The sequence below is a fragment of the Pelobates fuscus genome, chromosome 2 (assembly GCF_036172605.1).
Source record: "Pelobates fuscus isolate aPelFus1 chromosome 2, aPelFus1.pri, whole genome shotgun sequence".
Classification (NCBI taxonomy): domain Eukaryota; kingdom Metazoa; phylum Chordata; class Amphibia; order Anura; family Pelobatidae; genus Pelobates; species Pelobates fuscus.
Genome location: NC_086318.1, coordinates 451,359,452 through 451,383,139, shown reverse-complemented (window position 1 = coordinate 451,383,139; position 23,688 = coordinate 451,359,452). Strand labels below are relative to the sequence as shown.

Sequence of the window (23,688 nt, the reverse complement as noted above, 5' to 3'; positions counted from 1 at the left end):
AGCTCTTTTAGCATGTCACAATGGTGGGTCCTGTAATTACATTGTAGCACAAATCGTCAGAACGAGTTATACAATGTGTTGAGTTTATTAATGTGTGATTGCGATGCAGATGCATATACTACATCCCCATAATCAATGATTGCCATCAGCATTTGCTGTACAATCTTTTCCTTTACTGTAGGGCTTAGGCAGGGTTTGTTTCTGTACAGGGCACCTAGTTTTGGATAAAGTTTAGATGCAAGCTTTTCTATGTGCAGGCCAAAAGATAGATTGGGGTCTAACATCATACCCAAGTATTTGAAAGAGTGGACTGCGGTCAGTGTGCCATTTGAAATTGTTTTGATGGATAGGTGGGAATTGTGTAATTTGTGTAATTTAGGTACTGTTCCAAAGATCATTTTGACAGTTTTGTCAGTGTTCAGGAAGAGTTTGTTTTTTGCGATCCACTTTTCTACCTCTGTAAACTGGTCTTGGAGCACAGCCTCAAGCTGCGGTAGATTGGAATTGCTCGCATAGATTACCGTGTCATCTGCGTACATGTGTACATTTGAGGATTTGCAGACATTAGGCAGATCATTTATAAATAATGAAAATAGTAGGGGGCCGAGAATGGAACCTTGGGGAACACCACACATGACTGGGAGAGGGAGTCGCTGTCAGAAATGGACACACATTGCGAGCGATCCGATACATACGATCGAAACCAGTTTAACGAATGATCACTAATACCTGAGTTTTTGAGTTTGTGCAGTAGAATGTCGTGGTCTACTGTGTCAAAGGCCTTAGCAAAATCAAGGAAAATAGCTCCAGTTAGGTCTCCTTTGCCTCATTTCCACTGAGCGGATCGGTTCGGGTCGGTACATTTTGGAAGGTTTTGAATGGTCCGGCCTATTTCAGCGAGCGTTTCCACTGCAAGTTGGAACGCCTGGAGGCTTGCGTGGTTTACGCCAAACGCGTGTGGCGTCACACTTGGGCGACAACATACGTGACGCTACAAATAACAATAATGGAGGTCATCCAGCAGCTCGTCTTTGCTCTATTTGGATTTTGGTTCTTTGAAATCAAAGTACATGCCGCACTTTATGAGAGAAGGTTGCGAGCGGCGAAGAGAAATACAGCAGAAAAGAGAAGAAAACTTATGGCTTGGGTCTTGAGCCGGGAGGAGAAGTACACCTTTGTGTGGCAAAGACAAAGACAGCAGCGCTATAGGGTAAGCAACTTTATGCCATTTGTCATGTAGTTCTACACGTATTAAACAATAAAAATAATACAGAATATGTAAAAAATCGAATATAAGATGGGAAGGATATACATTGTGTATTTAACAACATACATGTTGCACACATATGTAAAAATCAAGAATTACACCTTATACATAAATACTCCTTATGTTATTTATGTTGCTCGCTTTTATACATGATGCTATCTGTCCGTGTAAAGTATTTTATGTTGTATTAATAGTGATATGGTAACATCTGTCCTTTTTTTTATATTTATTTTTTGTAGACGCTTCTCCTTTTGTCAAAACAGCGCCGCCAACCAGTCATTTGGGCTCTCCGCCGCGCCAGTGAGTGGTGGGATGTGACCGTCCCGGGATTCACGCACACACAGTGGGTGCACAATTTCCGAATGTCGGAGGACACATTTTTATACCTTTGTGCAAAGCTAGGTCCAGCGATGGAGAAGCAAACCACCAACTTCAGAGCCTGTTTGCCTGTGAGGAAAAGAGTTGCCATTGCACTGTGGAAGCTGGCTACCAACAGTGAATACAGAAGTATAGGTCATCTTTTTGGTGTCAGTAAATCATCAGTGTGCCGGTGTGTGCAGGACTTTTGTAAGGCTGTATGCACATTGCTAGCTCCTGAAATTATTCATTTTCCGGACTGGCAAAAGCTTAAAGACATGGCTGACTACTTTGAGAACAGGTGGAGCCTTCCACAGTGTGTTGGTGCTATTGATGGGCCACACATACCAATAATAGCATCACAAGAATACCACCACACTGACTACTTCAACAGAAAAGGGTGGCATTCCATCATCCTCACAGGAGTAGTGTTTTATTACAGTAGTAGTTTTATTACATTTTTAAGAAAGTTTTAATAAAGTTTTACATTTAATCAGACATACACAAAAAGTCTCTCCTGTTTTTTATTCTAATAAAAAAGTGATCTTTCAAAATATACTCACAAGTACAGAGTAAAAAAATATATTTACAAATAAACATTATTTACAAAAAGCAAAAATAAATGTAATTATCAAAAAAGTGTACAGGTCCTGTGCTAGCTGAAAGGAACTACTGCCTGGGCGGTGACCTGGGATCACGACTGCCTCCCAGCACTTGAACAAGCTGCCCAAGGACACCAAGGAAGGCCTGGTTGAAGGTAGCCAACTGCTCCATCTGCTGCCGGGCGATTTCTGCCTCCTGGCGCCTCGCTTCCTGGGCATCCTGACGCAGTGCCTGAAAGCGCCGCTCAGAAAGGTTCTCCATCCTTTCCTGCTGCCTTTCCTCTGCTGCCTGCATATCCTCCATGAGTGTGCGCAAATCCAGCTGAAACCGTCTCCTATCACCTGGAATATACAAAAGACCATAATAGTGTTTTGTTTTTTTTAGCAATTGGTACAAAAAACAGGTGGATATCTATCATTAAACATAATGTAAATAAGGAAAAGATGTAACACATAAGAACAGTATAAGCACAAAGTAAAATAAACACACTAAACACAATATACTTAAGATAAGCTCAAAATACAATGAAATTTAAATAGCAGTATATACAGACAATGTAGAATTATGATTATGGATTTAATTATGCAAACAAACTACATATAGAAGCATTTTGAGTGAGTTCACAGTTTGCTGTAAATTAAAAGTTAGGAAAATGCACAATTACAATGTTCACTCTGAACATCAGGTCTTACCAGTGTGCATTGGGCATACTCTGTGGTTGGGTCTGTGGTTGGGTCGGTGTTGACGTAATCGTACTGGTGCTGCTGAACGACGTTGATGGACCATCGTCAGAAACATATGAAAAGCTTGAGGTATCATTGGAGAGTCCTTCAACTGTATCTGAAAATGCACAGATCAATAGTTCAGTACACTGTACAAATAAAATGTGTTTTTTGGGGCAAATAGTTAATGGTTTTGTGCAGTAAATCTATAAATGGTTAGCAGAGCGAAAGCCAATGCAAATTAAGAAAAAATCAATCTTACCAACGGGTTCTATCATGGATTCGAGAAGTGTAGATGCAGAGTCCAGACCGCCCTCCCTGCCTTGGTTTGCTGGCCTATGACCGTAAATGGCATCCATGGCGTCGTACCACTTCCAAGTACTTCGACTGTTTCCACTACGGCTTTTGGCATCCTTAATTTTTTTATATTGACCTTTCAGCTTTTTAAGCTTTGCCCTACACTGACCCGATGTCCGTTAAAATCCCTCAGCTGCCATCCGCTGAGAAATATCTTTATACACCTTTTCATTTCTCACTGATCCATCAAGTTCACTCTGAATAACGCTATCACCAATTATAGTTAGGAAAGTGGATAGTTCCTGAGCCAACCAGACCTTGCTGTTGTTTGCAGGCATCCTTCTCCTATTATCTGGACTAAACGGCGACGTGGTGTTTGTTTCGCGCTTGACTTTGACGTGAGCATTGACTTTTTTCTGTCCGACAATCAGTGGAATGTATTGTGTGACGCCAGTAGCTCCGCCCTAACCGTACCGTACCATTTCCTATGGCCCTACATCTGAAGGGGGACCATTAATGGCGCGGTTTGGTTGTATGGGCCACTTTCATAATGGAAACACTCAAAATAGCGTACTGTACCAAACCGATCCGCTCAGTGGAAACAAGGCACTTGTTCCATGCCAGTTTGGATGTCATTGCAAACTTTTAAGATGGCAGTTGTAGTGGAGTGATTCTGTTGAAAGCCCGATTGATCAGGGGTCAGATAGTTTGATTGTTGGTAATACTCACATAGTTGCGTATGGACACATTTTTCTAAGATTTTTGACAATACTGGGAGCAATGATATAGGGCGATAGTTAGAAACCAAAGTAGTGTCACCACTTTTTTGGATAGGCAATACTCTTGCAGTCTTCCAAAGTTTGGGTATGTATCCAGGAACCAAGGATTCGTTAATTAGAGTTGTGACGGGTTTAGCAATTGCCGGCGCACTGAGCTTCAACAGCATTGCTGGGATTTGGTCAGGTCCGGACTGGTTTTTCATTTTTAGATTATTAAGATGTTTTTCAATGACACTAACAGGTACAGGTCTAAAAATTAACTTGTCTATATTGGGACTTTGCACATTTAGTGAGACCTGATCCACATTTGTAGTGTCAGGATGCGTGCCATTTATTAGCTTGGCAATCAGGGCAGTTGAGCATCCGACAAAATAATTGTTAAAGGCATTTGCTACATCTAAGGGAAGTTGCAGGGTTTGGTTATCCACTTTGACAGTGGAGGGTTGGGAGTGGATTGGGGGAGTTTGTAGTTTATTTATGACTTTCCAAAAGTTTCTAGGGTTTGAGATGTTATTGTTCAGATTTTCATAGAAATATTGGGCCTTGGACAATTTTGTTTGTTTTGTGCATATGTTTCGCCATTGTCTATACGCACAGTGAACATTCATAGAGCCAGTACGCTTAAACTTTGACCACCACCTTTTGAATATGGCCACCTGTTTTTTAAATGGAAATTCAGGTGGTAGATATGCTCCATATAAAGATGGGATTGCTGTGAACTGAGAAAGGGACTTAATACAACTGTGGAACGAATCTCTCCGATAAAAGATGGCCGCTGGAACGCAAGCGCAAGCGAAATGCAACACACCCGCATGTAAAGATGGCTGGAACCAGAAATTATGCTAGTTGACCGGCGTTACCTGGGATGGCAGCCGCAAGGGTACAAAATGCATAGCCGAATTGAACACGTATTAGCAAGAAGTATGGGGGCGGAGTTTAGTGCGAAAAAAGGATTTAAAAGTAGGAATGCCATACAGAAAGCTATGGCATCTGAGGAAGAAAAGTTTTGAAAAGTGTTGTGCTTGCTGTGTATTGTGAATCTGGACATTGGCACACCAGTTACCTTAATGTAAGGTTTTTATTATTGTTTTTATTAAATGTTATTTATTTCTATCCTAACTGGTTTTGCCTCTCCTGGTGTTTTCTAGTGAGGACCAAGTTGTCTCTAAAACTTCATTTGAAGCTATAATATCACACCAAAGCTGAATTAACTGAGCATGTTATAAAGACAGGCTCAGAGAAATGTGAGTGTGATAACAATAGGACTTCTTCTGATTCTATTACCATAGAGTGTAAAGACTATACTGCCCTATGAAAGTGTTTATAAGCAGTACATGTTCCTGTCCTGATACTTTTGCATTAAACTGGTGTGTTTTTATATTACTGGGTTCCCTTTGGGTAGAAGCAATTTATACACTGGGGAGTGGGAACTGGAAGAGGGCCTTCATTTTTCAAAGCTTTGGATTTCAGTGCTCTGCCTCTTCTGTAAAGAGGCGGCTGGAACCACCTATATGTGAGTACTTTAACCCCTTAAGGACCAAACTTCTGGAATAAAAGGGAATCATGACATGTCACACATGTCATGTGTCCTCAATGGGTTAATCTAGGGAAAAATACCTTTACAGTAAGTAAAATGTATGCGGTGCTTTCTGTTTTACAAGAATCTGTATGGAAATTCGTTTTGACTCTTTATTTACTTTCATTGCACATAGTGCATCATGTCTCCTTTTTATGCCTCCTCCAGGTTGAGTGTGCAAAGCTGTGCAGGGAAAGCAGCTCTGGCTGTGTGTCCCGGCTAAAAGCTGTGTTCTCCCGTGCCTCAGATGTAAGGCCTTGTGTCCTGCTGTTAAGTCATGTGGAACTCCTGGGAAGGGAACGAGATCTGTCAGGAGAAGATAGTAGGGTTATAGCAGCCTTCCGCAGCCTGCTCCTAGGTGAAAACGAGCCTCACAGGTACTACTACCTATATATATATATATATATATATATCACACACACACACATAGACAGTATCTCACAAAAGTTAGTACACCCCTCACATTTTTGTAAATATTTTTATATCTTTTCATGTGATAACACTGAAAAAATGACACTCTGCTGCAAAATAAATGTCACGGTGCCGCGGAATTCTGTTGGCGTGTCCGCACAGAAACATAGCAGTCACGCCGACAGAAATAACAAATACTTAACTTGTTTGCGGCAGATCACTACCCAACCTCCTTCCATCTCGGTCCCCAGCGTGTGTGGCGTTACTAGAGACGCCGGCCGCTGCGGTTCCGATTTAAATAGGGAAATAGCCTTTGCTCATATTAAGGATGGTGCTTACGTGCGTGCGACGTCACGTCATGGATGTGCACGCACATTTTGGGGTCAGAGGCCAGATACAACCAATTACAGCTTTGGGATGGTTATTTAAACCCAAATTACCTTTTAATCAGTGCCCTGTTGTGGTTTCCCTTGGCTGGTTATCTGAGAGTGTGTTCCTGATCATATTGTTCTGGTTTTTGACTTTGGCTTTGTTTTGACCATACGCCGCACACTGCATCAAATTGGTCTGCATTGCTTTCGTCCCAGAAGGAAGCCTCTTCTAAAGATAATGCACAAGAAAGCCCGCAAACAGTTTGCTGAAGACAAGCAGACTAAGGACATGTATTAACGGAAGTATACAAAAAAACACATAGATGCGTCAGCGCTGAATAACCAAAAGTGGTAAAAACAAGGCAGCAACCCTAAAAAAGGGGATCCCTCTAAAGCCTAAAATAATGTTACACAAGAAAAAAGAGAGCAGGGCTGTACTACATCAGAATGACGCTAGCAATATGTAATATGTGATTAAACAGAATGTGCTGAAAAGTCTCGTTCCCACAATGAAAGTTCTCAAATACAAAGGTGCCTCTTGTAAAGAGGCAAGTGCAGCTGTAGGTACTGAGTTCTTTGTGCTTGAGGGATGTGGTAGATCTAAATCTCTTTGGTATCTGTATGTAAAATAGAAGAAGACAAGGCAAACTTATAGTGCAATATGTCAGAACTCAGTATAAGAGTATATTGAAGTTAGCTATGTCACACTCACATGTAAAAGAGCTATGGCCAGCTCTAGCATGTATCACGTTCAGTGGTACAATCCCCACTTTTAGGATATGATGAGGGACGTCCTCAGCAGTAGGTATCCAGATGCTCAAAAGAGAATAAAATAGCAACAAATATTGCTCTCAATAAGACAATAAAATTGTACTTACAAGAGTAGAGCAGGCTCACTGCTCTATGATGAAAGTGTTGGTGGTATGATCCCCACCTAGGATTTCTTGAGAGTAGAGATATAAAAGATGATGCTAAAAATGCCAGGAGGTATAAAAAATAAGGTATTACATATAAAGGTGATGGCACAATAATATTATTGTGATAACGAAAATATTTTATTAAATAAAATACAAAGTAACATCCATAACTCGTTTCACCAATATAGGCTTTTTCTAATGGAATAAAAACACTAGGAAGTTGGGGTTTATATAGGGGAAGGGTAATTTAAATGTGGCACCAAAATTGCATCATAGGCTGTCCTCCACTAAACAAACAGTATTAGTTTACACATTATACATGTAAAAAACAATATGTATTAATAGATCATTCAGTGTAGAATTGAAATATGATAGTTATCTTTAAAAAGAAGCGTTTTAAAGATAGTTACGGCTATTTGAAGCCAGAACATGTGACACGTGCGAGTTTGGTCTCTCCGATGTCGGCAAAATACTTGTGTTTGCCAACATTGGGACGAAGCTACATGTGCCCATTACATAAAGTGTGTACATAGTGCCTAGACTGACTGCCTGAGAAGAGGATACCTAACAAGTAGTAGGGATAGTGATTAAAATTGCCGCGGCGGCCATCTTAGTTGGGGAAAGGGAAAAATAAAAAAATCATGGCAGTAGCCATTTTGGAGGGAAATTGAGTGAGTGGCCATATTAGGAGGGGAACTGATAGTCTAAAAGGGAAATAGAATAGGCATCAAAATCAATACAAATATTTAATAGGAATCAAGATAAAAAACACAAGAGACATGATAATGGGTAAAATAGCCAGGATACAAAGCATATCAAACATAATAGTTAAACAATGGATAAAAGTATACACAAGTATAAAAAATGAGATTAAATAAAATGAAACAAATCAAAATCTGCATTTAAACCATTAGGAGCAAGTGTCTGTAAATTAAACACCCATTCCATTTTAGATTTGCCAAGGATATGTTTTATATTCCCTCTTCTCCAAGGGATAGTACATTTTTTGATGCCAAGACACTTTAATAATTTAGGGTAATTGTTGTGTTTGGCAAAATGCTCCGATACTGAATTATTTGGATATCCTTTTATAATATTTCTGCAGTGCTCGCTTAATCTTATTTTTAAACATCTTGTGGTCATCCCAACATATTGGAGGCCACATGGGCACTCCAACAAATACAATTTTTAGTACTGCAACTGATAAAATCTTTAATATCATACTTTTTTTTTGTATTATGTGATATAAAATGTGTGGTTTTGGATGGTACAGATGTGTCATACTACTCAGCGTTTGCATTTATAAAATCCTTTAGCTTCAGTAAAAAAGGATGTTTGTAATTTTTTTACTAGGTTTTTTTGTTTAGATTCTCTTGTAAAATTAGTAGTTAAGATAGATTTAAAACTTGGAGCTCCTCTAAAAATAATATTAGGCTTTTAAGGTAAAATATCTTTGAACATTTCATCTTACTTTAATAAGCGCCAGTGATAATTCACAATTTTTTTTTAATGTGACCACTTTTGTTATTAAAATTGAAAATTATAGAAATGGGGATATTTGGTACTTTTATCTTTGTATACTAAAAGGTTAGCTCTTTCTTGCTTCTTAACTCTATCAATGGTGCTATTTAAACTCGTTGGCGGATATTTTTTTTTCAAGAAATTTGTTCTTTAAAAAATTAGCCTGATCGTTAAAATCATCCATTTGAGATGAATTTCTGCAAAGGCATAAAAATTGACTTTTAGAGGCACTTTCAAGCCATGGTTTATAGTGACAGCTAGATGGTCTATTGCTATATTAGTACAGACCTTGTTGAAAAAGGGTTTTGTGTTAAGTTCACCATCTTTAATTAAAAAAAATAATAGACTCCCTACTATAGTCACACGTTAAAATGATTCCTCTATTATTTGTATTAAGGTGATTAATAAAAGAGTTCAGGGAATCTTCTGAGCCTTCCCCCCCCAAAAAAGTAATCTATATATCTAAAATAGGAGACCACGTTTGCCCACCAGGCATGCCTACCCCAAGTGGCCGTGGACTCCCAATCAGCCATAAAGAGGTTGGCATAGCTGGGGGCAAACCTGGTTCCCATCGCACTACCCCTCTTCAAGAGATAAAACTATTCTAAAAAACAAAAATAGTTATTTTTTAAAATAATATTAATGCCTTCTATGATAAAATCTTTTTGAGTGTCAGGGATTTGCGCTTCAGTCTTTAAGATTTTCTTTACAGCTTCACAACCTATATAATGAGGTAGCTTAGTATCCAGCAGCTTAAAAAACATAGTAAAAACAAAGAGAACGTTACCTGCACTCTGGCCTAAATCCCCATGTGTATTTAAACAAAATGGAGGCTCTTTAGGTTTATTCCAAAGGCCATTTGAATATAAGCTCACCTGCCCTGTCAAGGCAAGCCCCAAAAGGTGAGTCCTACTCTAGCCATTAGATTTGCTGATATCAGCCAAGAATCTCCAATGAGACAGGAAGGGGTATTTTATAAACCCTTTCACATTTAACTCTTTATAGGGCTTCTACACATACCATAAACTTTGCTGGTGTTCTGTAGGTTTTCATACAAAACCCCACGAACGGAGACCGGATCTTGCCACAACTTCCCTGGAACTATTTTGGGCTTCAACCTCGTGGCAGACTGGTCAAAACTTCCCTGCGATGGCGATCCAAAACTACCAAACGGATCTGGGTGATTTTTGGATATTTTGTTTGCCCAGATCCCTTTTGTGGGGTTTCCATGTATGTTGGGGATACTTTTGGGGTGTTCAGAAATTGTGATACTTTACTGTCCCTGGAGATAATTGTGTTAGTAAAGTTCCTGACTCAATTATCTCTTAGGCACAGAGGAGGAGTTTACTGACTGTATAAATTTGATGCCTGTGCTTCCATTAAACAGTCTTTTCCCAGCTCGTGTGGGGGGTTATGGAATATTGGTGCTATTTTACCTTGTGGATTATTGTGGGTTCTTGTATTGGGAAAATGGGTATCCGTGGCGGTGATACCTTGGCAGATCGCCACATTTGGTGGCAGCGGTGGGATCGTCCCTTTTTCCTGGATTTATAATCCAAAGTTGACACTGGAGTACAACTTAAGCTCAACACTTTAAAGGAACTACTAGAGGATCATGGGGGCATTGCCAGCAATAAAGCCAAGCGTCTCATCAGGGAACTAATGGAGCTATACGGAGAGAACTTGGTTGTGTCTACCCCGGCTGTTCGTACAAACTTAAGCGACACGCTGAGGGCGATAAGGGGATGATTAGCACTGTTCGGGTCAAACCCTTCTCCCGAAATCATCAGAAAGATTATCGATGATGCAAACGCCAACAAAAGGGCACAGGGCGAATTGAGAGTACGCCTGCTGGAGGCGCTATGAACTGCAGCGGTATCACCGAACAGTTCCAGCTTCAACCCAAAACCGCAAAAGGTACCCTTAGTGCTTTCAAAGCTTTCAGCGAATTAGAAGGGGAAATTTACGGCTACTTGGCAGATTTCGAACGTCTGTGCGCTCTACACAAAGTAGCCTGTAACAGAACCCCTGTTATTGCCTGTAAGCCTCAGCCCAACTGTGTGCACTAAACCCTTGTTTCAGTCCCTGTAATTGCTGCACGCAGCTAAGAACAAAGACCATTTGTTAATTTGCATTCTCTTAAAATGACTGATCATGTATTGGCCATAACCGTTCGTATACCGAATATTCTGTTGAATGACCGACTACCCAGAGCAGGAGTGTGGCACCAACTAACCCTCTTGACCTGTAAAACCGCAAACACCTCCAACGTTCTAATGGATTAACAGGGTGGTCTGTGCGAACACGTGGCGGCGGCCATTTTGTTTAGTCGAACACACTTAGCGGTGTTTGGTCGTCGACCTCGTGGAACTAATTTCAGCTACCTTTTTCCACAAACACTGCTGAACTTCTACCTTCCGTGCGTTCGACTGGAGCGCTATTTCGGCAATATAATCCTATGAACAAACTGTATTCATTGATGGTAGACCCGAACGGCTCCGTTCGTGTAATTTACACTTATTGTCAAGGGAGAATAGACCGACCGCACAGTCTGAATCTGTGGAACTGCAAGCGGTCAGTCACATCCACCTTTTTACTAACTCCCGAACCACCGGTCCAATTTGAGCCATTTTTGGTTATGTTGTTTCCCTGAGTTATGGAAAATGTGAAAAAGTATATTTTTTAGCTTGGAGATAATTGAGCTGATATAACGATTAACTCAATTATCTCCTAAGCAGAGGGGAGGAATGTACTGTAAGTAATGGGTGTGCTTTTACTGTAAAGCTGTAACTGATTGGCTGCTGTATTTCCATTGTCCGTGCCCCACCAGGTCCAGTGGGTGGTAACTTTACTGTAAAACCTGGATAAAAGAAACTGCTTGTGTGGTCACTAAATCAGTTCTGCTTAACCCTTCAAGACGTAACCTTGTCTCGTTATTTAAAGGGAACCTGCTCAACTTAATCACTAGCTCTTTTAATAACTCTGCTTCTCTCTCTCTACAAGGATCCAGCGGATGGGATATCACCACTCCAATACAGCACAGCACCTTGCCGGGAAGAAGGACGTCTCCAACAGCAGATACCCCTCTTCAACCTGGGTAGCCGTTACATTGGAGGCAGTGGCGGGATGGTCCTTTCATCCTCAGAGCAAGTGCTGAATGGAGAACCAGTATGCCAAGCTGAAAAGACCCACGCTGAAGGATCTGCTAAAGAGCCGAGGACAGAGCGCCAGTAACAGACCACGGAGAGAACTAATCGCTAACCTGCTGGAGTTAAAGGAAATGGAACGGTCTATGGGAATCACCGAACAGAATTTCCCGAACAGCGAGGATGCTGAAATCAACCACATTGTTCAGAGGAGGCTAGCCATGTACCCAGCCCCATCAGAGGAACGGATTGATCGGGCATTCCTAGAAGTCAAAGCGGAGATTGAAAGAAGGAGGGAGCATGAACTACAAATGGTAAGGGCACAACAGCCTGTTATTCCCACAGTTCCTACCCCTCCTCTGACAGCAGCCACACGGAAGGTCCCGTTCGCAGCTTTTAAAGCTTTCGTGGAGCATGAGGACGACATTGATGGGTACTTGGCTGACTTTGAGAGACAATGCTCTCTACACCAGGTACCCCCAGACCAATGGGTCACCATACTATCCTGGAAGCTGTCTGGAAAAGCAAACAAAGCCTTTCGGGCTCTCACTCCAGAGGACATTCAGCAGTACCAACTGGTCAAGGATGCCCTACTCACCAGATATGTGTGAACCCTTTAGCAGGGTAGCAGTCGACCTAGTAGAACCCCTACCTAACCCCAGTCCATCCGGTAAGAAATACATTCTTACCGTGGTGGACTACGCTACTCGCTATCAGGAGGCCGTCGCTCTGATGAATATTCAGGCTGACACTGTCGCCAGTGCTTGGTCGGAATATTCACCAGAGTGGGGTTTCCAAAGGAAATATTGTCTGACGGGGGACTCAGTTTCCCGCAGATCTAACCCAACAGTTATGGAAGGTCTGTGGTATAAAACCACCTTACCACCCCCAGACTGTCGGTCTCTGTGAGTGTTTTAATGGTACCCTGAAACAGTTACTGCAGACCTTTACAGATGAGTACAGAGACTGGCAGTGATTCTTGCCGCACCTCTTGTTCACATATCGAGAGTTGCCCTAGGAATCCACTGGATTTTCCCCCTTCGAACTGCTCTATGGAAGGAGGGTGCGAGGGCCTCTCAACCTCATCCGCGAGCACTTGGAGGGGGAAATGGAACATGAGGGTGTCCCTATTGTACCATGTGTCCTGGAACTGCAGGACCGGATGGAACAGTTAGCCCGGATGGCAACCCCAGCTCTTCATTGGGCAGGCAGAAACTGTGGTATGATCGGGGTGCCCGCCAAAGAGCGTTCCAGGTGGAACAGAAGGTCCTGGTGCTTAGGCCAGTAAAGGGGAATAAGCTCCAGGACTCCTGGTAGGGCCCTTACAAGGTGGTAGCGCAAATCTGCGACACCACCTATGTGATTGCCAGTAATAAAGACAAAATAATTCAGAAAGCCTTTCATACCAATCTCCTGAAAGCGTATCAGGAGAGGCCAGAGAACATAGCGGCCATATGTATCCCCGCTACAGATTACCCTGATAGCCTACCTATACCTGACCTCTTAGCTTGCCCTGCTCCAGGCAGCCTGCTTAGTACTGTCCAGCTAGGGGAGCGCCTTAGCCTGCAGAAAAGGGCCAACTTAGACAGCTGCTCGCAGAGAAAGAGTTAACCATCTCCCAAGAACCAGGGTACACTACGCTAGCAACCCACCACTTAGAAACCCCTGGGCAAGCGCCGCTCAGACAGCCCCCCTACCGGATCCCAGAGACAGTTTAGGAGGGGATGAGGAAAGAAATCCAGGAAATGCTCAAGCTAGGAGTTATAGAGCCATCCGACAGCCCCTGGGCCTCTCCCGTAGTCATCCTTTTTGGGCCTTTCCCAAAAAGGATGGGGCCACCCGGTTCTGCGTCGACTATAGACGCCTTAATGACCGAACAGTGACAGATGCTTATCCGATGCCCTGAGTGGATGAGCTATTATATCGTATTGCCAGGGGATGCTATCTGACCACCATCGATCTGTGCAAGGGCTACTGACAGATCCCCCTGGCCAAGGAGGCTATCACCAAGTCGGCCTTCGTCACCCCATTTGGCCTATACCAATTTAAGGTTATGCCATTTGGGATAAAGAATGCCCCAGCCACATTCCAACACTCTGTGGATAGGCTCCTTGATGCCTTCCAGGACTTTGCTTGTGTATATCTGGATGACATTGCGATCTATAGCGAGACATGGGGGGAGCATCTGAAGCACGTAGAGGCCGTGTTAGATCAGATTTGGGCCGCAGGCCTGACCCTGAAACCCGAAAAATGACACCTGGGCATGGCTGAGGTCCAGTACTTGGTGCACCGGGTAGGGCGTGGAAAGCAGCGTCCCGAACCGGCCAAGATTGAGGCAGAAGCCAATTGGCCCACACCAAGACCCAAGTACTGGCCTTCTTAGGGACAACTGGATATTACAGAAAATTCGTACCTGACTATAGTACCGTTGCTAAGCAGATTTAACTAAAAATAACCTACCCAGACTAGTCCTGTGGTCTCCCCCCTGTGAAGCAGCCTTCCAAGCTTTGAAGAACGCTCTGATCAACGCTCCTGTATTAGCTGCCCCCGTCCCTAACAAACGCTTTATCGTCCATACATATGCTTCTATGTACGGACTGGGGGCAGTTCTGAGCCAGGTCGGAGAAGTTGGAGGGGAGCACCCTGTCGCGTACCTTAGCCAAAAATTATTGCCCAGGGAGGTGAGCTACGCGGCAGTGGAAAAAGAGTGCCTGGCCCTAGTCTGGGCTCTAAAGAAGTTAACCCTGTATTTGTATGGCCAGGAATTTACTCACGTTACCGACCACAATCCCCTTGTCTGGCTGAACCGAGTGACAGGGGACAATGGCCGGCTACTGAGATGGAGCTTGGCCCTCCAACCCTATAACTTTTCCATCCAGTATCGGCCTGGCAAGCTCAATGGTAACGCAGATTGACTGTCCAGAACTTATGCCCTAGCAGCAGCCCGGACATCCCCAAGCTGACTCGAAAAGGATCAAGCTGGGTCTGCCGGGGTGTTCCACAAAGGAGAGCCGTGTAACAGAACCCCTGTTATTGCCTGTAAGCCTCAGCCCAACTGTGTGCACTAAACCCTTGTTTCAGTCCCTGTAATTGCTGAACGCAGCTAAGAACAAAGACCATTCGTTAATTTGCATTCTCTTAAAATGACTGATCATGTATTTGGCCATAACCGTTCGTATACCGAATATTCTGTTGAATGACCGACCACCCAGAGCAGGAGTGTGGCACCAATTAACCCTCTTGACCTGTAAAACCGCAAACACCTCCAACGTTCTAATGGATTAACAGGGTGGTCGGCGTTCGCCTGTGCGAACACGTGGTGGCGGCCATTTTGTTTAGTCGAACGCACTCAGCAGGTGTTTGGTCGTCGACCACGTGGAACTCATTTCGCCTACCTTTTTCCACAAACACCGCTGAACTTCTACCTTCCGTGCGTTCGAGTGGAACCATTCAAACACAGCGCTATTTCAGCAATATAATCCTACGAACAAACTGTATTCATTGATGATAGACCCGAACGGCTCCGTGCGTGTAATTTACACTTACTGTCAAGGGAGAATAGACCGACCACACAGACTGAATCTGTGGAACTGCTGTGGGCAAGGAAATGTGCGAGCGGTCAGTCACATCCACCTTTTTACTAACTCCCGAGCCACCGGTCCAATTCGAAACAATTTTGGATATGTTGTTTCTCTGAGTGTACTGGTTATTAAAATGTAACTTTTGTTAAAATCGGATGCATAGTTTTAGAGTTATGGAAAATGTGAAAAAGTATATTTTTTAGCTTGGAGATAATTAAGCTGATATAACGATTAACTCAATTATCTCCTAAGCAGAGGGGAGGAATGTACTGTAATTAATGGGTGTGCTTTTACTGTAAATCTGTAACTGATTGGCTGCTGTATTTCTATTGTCAGTGCCCCACCAGGTCCAGTGGGTGGTAACTTTACTGTAAAACCTGGATAAAAGAAACTGCTTGTGTGGTCACTTAACCCTTCAAAACTTAGCCTCGTCTTGTTATTGAAAGGGAACCTGCTCAGCTTAATCACTAGCTCTTTTAAGAGCTCTGCTTCTCTCTCTACAAGGATCCAGCGGATGAGATATCAACCCTCCACTACAGCACAGCACAGCACCTTGCTGGGCGCTCTACAGATCGTTTCCGGGATTACCCTGTTCATTTTACTGTATACTCTGTTTCCCCCCTACAAGCGGAGTGTGCTTTCAATTGACCACCGGGAAACTGCGGTCTGCGGTTAACCGCACGCCTAATTGACTGCCTCAGGGTGGCCTCGTTCAGGTAATAATTCACCAAACTGAAACTCCCGAAAGACTCCCGAACGAGGACCACCTACATCCTGGCGTGTGGCCCCAATGAGAACGTTGGGTCTGCGGTTAACCCGCAAGTTAAGTACCCCCCTTCATGGCGGTCTCTGTTCGGCTCACAAAGGGCTGGGAAAACCATCCTCTGAGCGGTGTTCGCGCAACTGTTCAGCCTCTACTCGCTCCAGGTGTTATAGGGCCAGGTCCCGCTCTCTATTCACCAGCCTGAAAACATGGCCGCCATATCGTGTTCGGAACAAAAGGGAACAAAAGGACTTTGTATTGGAGAGACTGGCTATACCGTTCGTGAGATCTGAGCGCTATTCGCCTATCTGCTGCTCTCAGATCTGGGCTATCCAATGAATGGTGGAATAAAATATGTGTCTACTAAAATGTATTTTTATACTGTTTTTTTATGTTACAATAAAACGTGGGATTTTGGTCGCTTGGAGATAATTAAATAACCTTTAGTCATTATCTCCAAGCTGGGCGGTGACCATTTCAGACGATACACTGTAATGCCATTGGTCAACTGTTTGTATTGTCCCTGTATCCCATCAGGTCCAGAGGGGGCTGTCCCTGGACCTGGGGTTTCGCATAAATAGCTATGCCTGTGTGCCATTAAAGCCAGTTCATTTGGACCCTCAAATCGCAGCCTCGACTCGTTTTGTGGGAACAAGGGTATCCTAGCTGTACCATAGCTAGTGGGATTGCTTTATATTCGCTGGATTTTTGTGGTATGCTGAACGGAATGGCGCTTCTCTCTCTCCACACTCGGGAACCAGGACATCCAAGCGGTCCAGCCTTCAGCTAGCTTGGAGGTAACCGTAACATTTGGTGGCAGCGGTGGGATCGTCCTGGAATTCCTCGGAGAGGTACAGAATGGATGGAGAGCGCTTGTGACAAGTTGAAACGCACCACGTTAAAGGATCTGCTAGAAAGCCGAGGTGGGAACGCTAGCAACCGACCTAGGAGGGAGCTGATCGCAGAGCTGACGGAACTGGAGCAAAGCCTGACAATGACGGAGGCTCTGATGTCCGCTAGCGAAGAAAATAACAGGATTGTCCGGGAGAGGCTCTCCTGGTTCGGCCCGAACCCGACCGTGGAATTAATACAGCAAACCATGGCACAAGTGGATGTGGAGATTCGAGAGGCCAGGCGCACAAGCTCAGCCTGTGCACACCCCAGCAAAACCCTGCTGCAGGGATGACAACTAACCTGGCAGAGAGGACTGGGAAACCAAAAATTCCTCATGCAGCTTTCCGATCATTCCTAGAGAATGAGATGGGGATCGACGAATATCTGTCCGACTTTGAGAGGCAGTGTGCGCTCCACCGAATACCCAGCGAGGACTGGCCCACCATATTATCGGGGAAACTGTCGGCCCGAGCGCCGGATGCTTTCCGGACATTATCTTCCGAGGAGGTGACTCAATATGACCGGGTTAAAGACACCTTGTTACAACGGTATGCAGTAACCCCAAAAACTTATCGCAGGCAATTTAGGAACACGAAGAAAAAACGAACGATACGCATACCGAATGAGCTCATAGGATGAGGAGAGCAACCGATCACTAGATGAAAGGATGCCAAGCCGTAACCGGTGAAGAGGTGTTACAATTATTTATTTTGGAACATTTTTACAATGGCTTAGATCAGCAGTGCAAGGAATGGCTTCGTGATCGTAGACCCACTACCCTCACAGAGGCCGCTAGGTTAGCTGATGAACATTGTGATTCACGGTTAGACGAAAGCAACAACTACCAACTGACGATTTGTACCGAAAGCCGGGAGAACTACCGAACAACGTCCCGACCTGACTTCAGGGCTCCCGTGCCAGCAGGACCTACCAAGCACCCAGGGCCGCCCAGTAGCCACACTACAGAACGACCAACCTGTTTCCGGTGCAAGCAACCAGGGCATCTCATGGCGAATTGCCCTCTCAACAATCACCACCAAACCCCCCGGAATTACAATAACTCTACGGGACCTTCCCGGCCCGCCAGAGCCCTGTGTGTTAACCAGGATGGTCCCATGGAAGAATACCTGGGACCCATCCATGAGGCAGACCCAGTATATGCTGCCTCCGACAACCGCCAACACCACAGGCAGAAAGTATGGCTCGAGGGTCACCCCACTGAGGGGCTGCGGGATACTGGAGCTACAATAACCCTGGTTCAAAGCCACTTGGTGCCGGAGCACAAGCGTTCATCTGGATTGGGGGCGGGAAAAGGGACTGTGAATGTGGGAATCATGGATAATTTGCCAGCAGAAGTATTATTGGGCAACGATTTGGGACCTATGACATCTGCTTATGCCCCATCCTATACCCCCGATGCTCATCCGGTGACTACCCGAGCACAAGCCAGCCAGGAGCCAGACCGTTCACCAGTGCACGAGCCACAGGTAAGACTCACTCCGACCCTGACTGCCCCCTTAAACCCCATACCCTGGGACACCCCAGCCACCTTTGAGAACGAGTCCAAATCTGAGCCGACCTTACGGAAGTACAGGGAAAAAGCTGAATCTGGGGGAGGGGGGCTAGATAACGAGACATTTATATGGGAGAAGGGGAAACTGTACCGTCTGACAGAAAAGAAGGGACAGCATAGGCGACAATTTGTAGTCCCGTATAAGTACAGACAGGAGATACTAAGGATAGGGCATGATATTCCCTTAGCTGGCACCTGGCTGTAACTCGCACCCTAAACCGTATTACCCATACTTTCTTCTGGCCTGGGGTACACGCGGACGTTAGGACACATTGCAACACATACAATGTATGTCAGCGGGTTGGGAGGAGAGGTGACCATCCTAAAGCACACCTGATGAATATGCCCATTATAGAGGAGCCATTCAGCCGGATTGCTATTGATTTAGTGGGGACACTGGCTACCCCTAGTCCCTCTGGTAAGTGTTATATTCTTACCGTAGTGGAGTACACTACCAGGTACCCTGAAGCCGTGGCCCTAGCTAACATTCAGGCAGACACTGTAGCTAATGCGTTGGTTCTCCAAAGAAATCCTATCCGACAGAGGCACTCAGTTTACCGCTGAATTAACACAGCAGCTATGGCATGTCTGCAAGGTTAAGTCTCTCCTTAGCACTCCCTACCATCTCCAGATTAATGGGCTCTGTGAGAGGTTCAATGGAACCCTCAAACAGATGCTCAAAACATTCACTCAGGAATATAGGGATTGGGAACGCTTCCTACCGCACCTCCTGTTCGCATACCGGGAGGTGCCCCAGGAAACGACCGGATTCTCCTACGGACGCAAGGTACGGGGACCCCTGAACCTGATCCGAGAGCACTGGAAGGGGGAAACCGAGAATGCCGGAGTCCCCATAGTGCCATACGTGTTGGGACTCCGGGACCGAATGGAGCAATTAGCCAGGTCTGTCCAGGCTAATCTCCAGTCGGCCCAGAGGAGACAGAAGGTATGGTACGACCGGTGTGCACGAGCAAGGAGCTTTGCCATAGGGCAGAAGGTGCGGGTACTCAAACCAGTCAAGGCAGACAAACTGCAGGCCGCCTGGCAAGGTCCTTACCAGATTGCAGAAAAGAAGAGGGACACCACATATATAATAGCCAGTTGCCATGACGAAAACCTGAGAAAAACCTTTCACATTAATATGCTTAACCCGAGGACGTGACCGCTATCTGCATTCCCCCTCACGAGGACCCAGACAGTCTCCCCATCCCAGACTTGCTGGAAAAGAACTCCCACACAGACCTGGTAGCCCAGGTCCAGATAGGGGACCGACTTAATGACATAGAGAGAGAGCAGCTAAATCAGCTACTCCACGCTAAACGGGCTACATTCTCACAAGACCCAGGGTACACTCACCTAACTACCCACCAGGTAGATACTCCAGGGCAACAACCCCTACGACAGGCCCCCTACCGAATCCCCAAAGCAGTTCGGGCTGGGATGAAAACAGAGATTGAGGAGATGCTTCGACTAGGGGTGATTGAGCCTTCCGATAGTCCCTGGGCATCCCCGGTAGTTCTAGTACCCAAGAAAGACGGAACTACCCGGTTTTGTGTGGACTATTGGAAGCTCAACGACAAAACAGTTACAGACGCCTACCCTATGCCCAGAGTTGACGAGCTACTTGATCGTATAGCCAGGGGAAACTACCTAACTACCATTGACCTCTGTAAAGGTTATTGGCAAATTCCCCTGGCCCAGGAAGCTATCCCCAAGTCGGTATTCGTCACCCCGTTCGGCTTGTACTACTTCAAGGTAATGCCGTTCGGGATGAAGAATGCCCCAGCCACATTCCAGCGCTTAGTGGATAGACTCCTGGATGGCTTCCAGGGTTTTGCCTGCGCATACCTGGACGACATAGCGATCCACAGTGAATCCTGGGGGGGAACACTTAGCTCACGTAGGAATGGTCCTGGATCAGATTCGGGCCGCCAGGGCTAAAGCCAGAGAAGTGCCATTTTCGAATGGCCGAGGTACAGTACCTGGGTCACCAGGTGGGGTGTGGGAAACAGCGTCCAGAGCCGGCTAAGATAGAAGCTGTCGCCAACTGGCCCACCCCCACCACCAAGACCCAGATCCTAGCCTTTCTGGGCACCGCAGGATACTAGAGGCGTTTCGTGCCCAACTACAGTACCATAGCCAAGCCACTGATGGACCTGACTAAGAAAAACCTTCCCTGACAGGTCGTGTGGTCTCCCCACTGTGAAACTGCTTTTTAAGCCCTCAAAACTGCTCTTGTTAATGCTCCCATCTTGGCTGCCCCAGCCCCTAACAAACGTTTTATTGTTCATACATACGCTTCCATGTTCGGGCTTGGGGCAGTCCTCAGCCAAGTAGGAGAAGATGGAGATGAGCACTCGATTGCCTACATCAGCCGAAAGCTCCTGCCACGCGAGGTCAGCTATGCCGCAGTGGAAAAGGAGTGTTTGGCCCTGGTTTGGGCTCTAAAGAAACTGACTCCCTACTTGTTTGGACAAGAGTTCACTCTGGTGACTGCCCATAACCCGTTGGTGTAGCTAAACCGGGTCTCTGGGGACAACGGCAGACTCTTACGTTGGAGCTTATCATTACAACCCTTTTAATTTTACCATCAGCTACAGACCCGGAAAACAGAATTGCAACGCCAACGGGTTATCCCGACAAACAGACCTCAGTCCAGCCTAACCCACCGGTCTGGACAGCCTTAGTCTGCCCCGAAAAGGGGTCAGACGGTGTCTGCCAGAGTGTTCCACTAGGAGGGAGCTCAAATGTTACGGTTGCCTCCAGGCTGGCTGGAAGTTGGACCGTAGAAAGGATGCTCCTAGCGGTCACCAAAGGACCATCAGCACCGTAGACACTATAAGCACTGCCGACTCCACGAACTGCCGCTGCTGGGCTGGGATCTCGCCGTCTACTATCCATCCTGTACCTACGACCAGGCTCCAGGTTCCAGTAGGTGTACCTCTTCCTTCTGTAGAGCAAAGCAGGATCAGGAGCAAGAGCTCTTACAAGAGCTCAGTAGCTAAGGGAGTATGAAGAGCATAGCAATCCCTGTAGTGATTATAGCTGTCCCCTACAAACATGAGTCAAGGCTGCAAGTTAGAGGGTCAAGTCATTCTGTTTTATTGGCACCAAAAGGGCCTTCTTTTATGCAGGTTTTCCCTTACATAGGACCACCCACAGGGTTTTACAGAACAACCAATAACACACGTACATAACAGAAAACACTCCCAGCAATTACACACAAAATCCTCCCCCTCTGCCTGTGATATAATTATGGTACACAATGGTTAACAAAATTATCACAGGCAGGAAAAATAGCTTTTATACATGTACTATAACTTTAAAACCATACATCAAATCTTCATAAAAATTACATATTCAGAATCAGCACACTTTAAATATAAACATAACCAACATCATACAAATCCCTCCACTGCATAAAAAGTTAGACGGAAGTCCTTTATGACCGACCGCAAGCACATTTTCATGTCCAAAACAGTTCCATAGATTTGGGCTGTGCGGTCGGTCTATTTCAGGCTGAAAAAATGACAAAGTCCCATCGCCGAATGGAGAAGGTACAGGTCAGCGGTGTTCGTGGAAATGTGCAGACGATTTTAGTTCAATGAATTTGGCTGCACACACCGCTGACCATATTTGAATGAATAAAGATGGCGCCGCCACATGTTCGTTTGCGCGGTCGGCAATTTACCTACAGCAGGCTCCCAGCCTGGGAGGTACATTGCCTGCACACTTCCACTTCTGGGTGGTCCGCCTGTGTGGTACTTGGTTCAGTAAGCCCCATTTACTGAACCAAGTATTTTAACCACGTCTGGGGACACTGGGGACACAGGCTTAAAGGGGCAGTGTCCCAAACAAGTCTTGGGAAAACCCTCTTAAAGGGGCATTGTACCAATTTTCTCTATGTCCCAAAATGTGCTTAAAGTCCCATAAAAGTCCATAAGCCCCAATATGCTCACAGACTGTTCTTAAAGGGCCATACACACCAGGGCCATAGTACCAATTTTCTCTATGTCCCAAAATGTGCTTAAAGTCCCATAAAAGTCCATAAGCCCCAATATGCTCACAGACTGTTCTTAAAGGGCCATACACACCAGGGCCATAGTCAGGCTGGCAATAAGGTGTAACGGATCGCCTGGCACCCCGACTTAGTACCTCCGTTAAAGGATGCTCCTAGCGCTTCCTGAGGACTCCAAGCACTCTGGCAGACACCACAATCACCGAACCGATTCAGCATATGAATCTTCTCAAGCCTCTGAATGCTGTAGACCATTGAATAGGAACCATACGAATAGGCTTACACTCCTAGCAGTCAACTGGAACAGCATGCAATCAATCCTTCCCCCAATAATGAGACGACACTTCACTTTGAGGGTAAAACAGGAACTCTGGACTGGCTCATCCAGCCTGGCTTTTATTTCCATCTCACACATACAGGCCACACCCAGGGGGAGGCATAAAATAACCAATCCGAGATATGGTACAACCCACACATCCCCTCCCCTTAGCCTGAGAGATAATCCACTTAATATACAGTTTAAAACATAACTTTTACACAATATCTATAACTTCTAAACCATACATCACATTCACATATTCAGACTCAGCATACGTTAAACATAAACACTTCCAAAAATCAGGCAAATCCCTCCAGTGGATCAAAAGTTACACGGAAGTCCTTTTATGACCGACCGCAAGCACATTTTCTTGCCCAAAACAGTTCCATAGATTTGGGCTGTGCGGTCGGTCAATTCCTGGCATAAAAACGGCTAAGTCCCATTCGAAGTGTGCCTGTACTTCGACTTTAGTCGAAGTGTCGAAGTGGAGTTGATGTTAAGGGTCGGCAGTGTTCGAAGTTAAAATGGCCGCCGCCACGTGGTCCTTTGTCCGATACCGGCCACTTCGACGAC

At 45.2% G+C, this 23,688-nt stretch overlaps 1 protein-coding gene across 1 annotated transcript in view; it reads left to right on the top strand.

Moving 5' to 3' along the window:
* PEX6 (peroxisomal biogenesis factor 6) overlaps positions 1 to 23,688 on the top strand; it is a 203,806-nt gene that overhangs the window by 86,530 nt on the left and 93,588 nt on the right. The window contains exon 7 of the mRNA XM_063444206.1: positions 5,770 to 5,978. Within this exon, the coding sequence (XP_063300276.1) occupies positions 5,770 to 5,978 (209 nt within the window). The remainder of the gene's footprint in view (positions 1 to 5,769; positions 5,979 to 23,688) is intronic.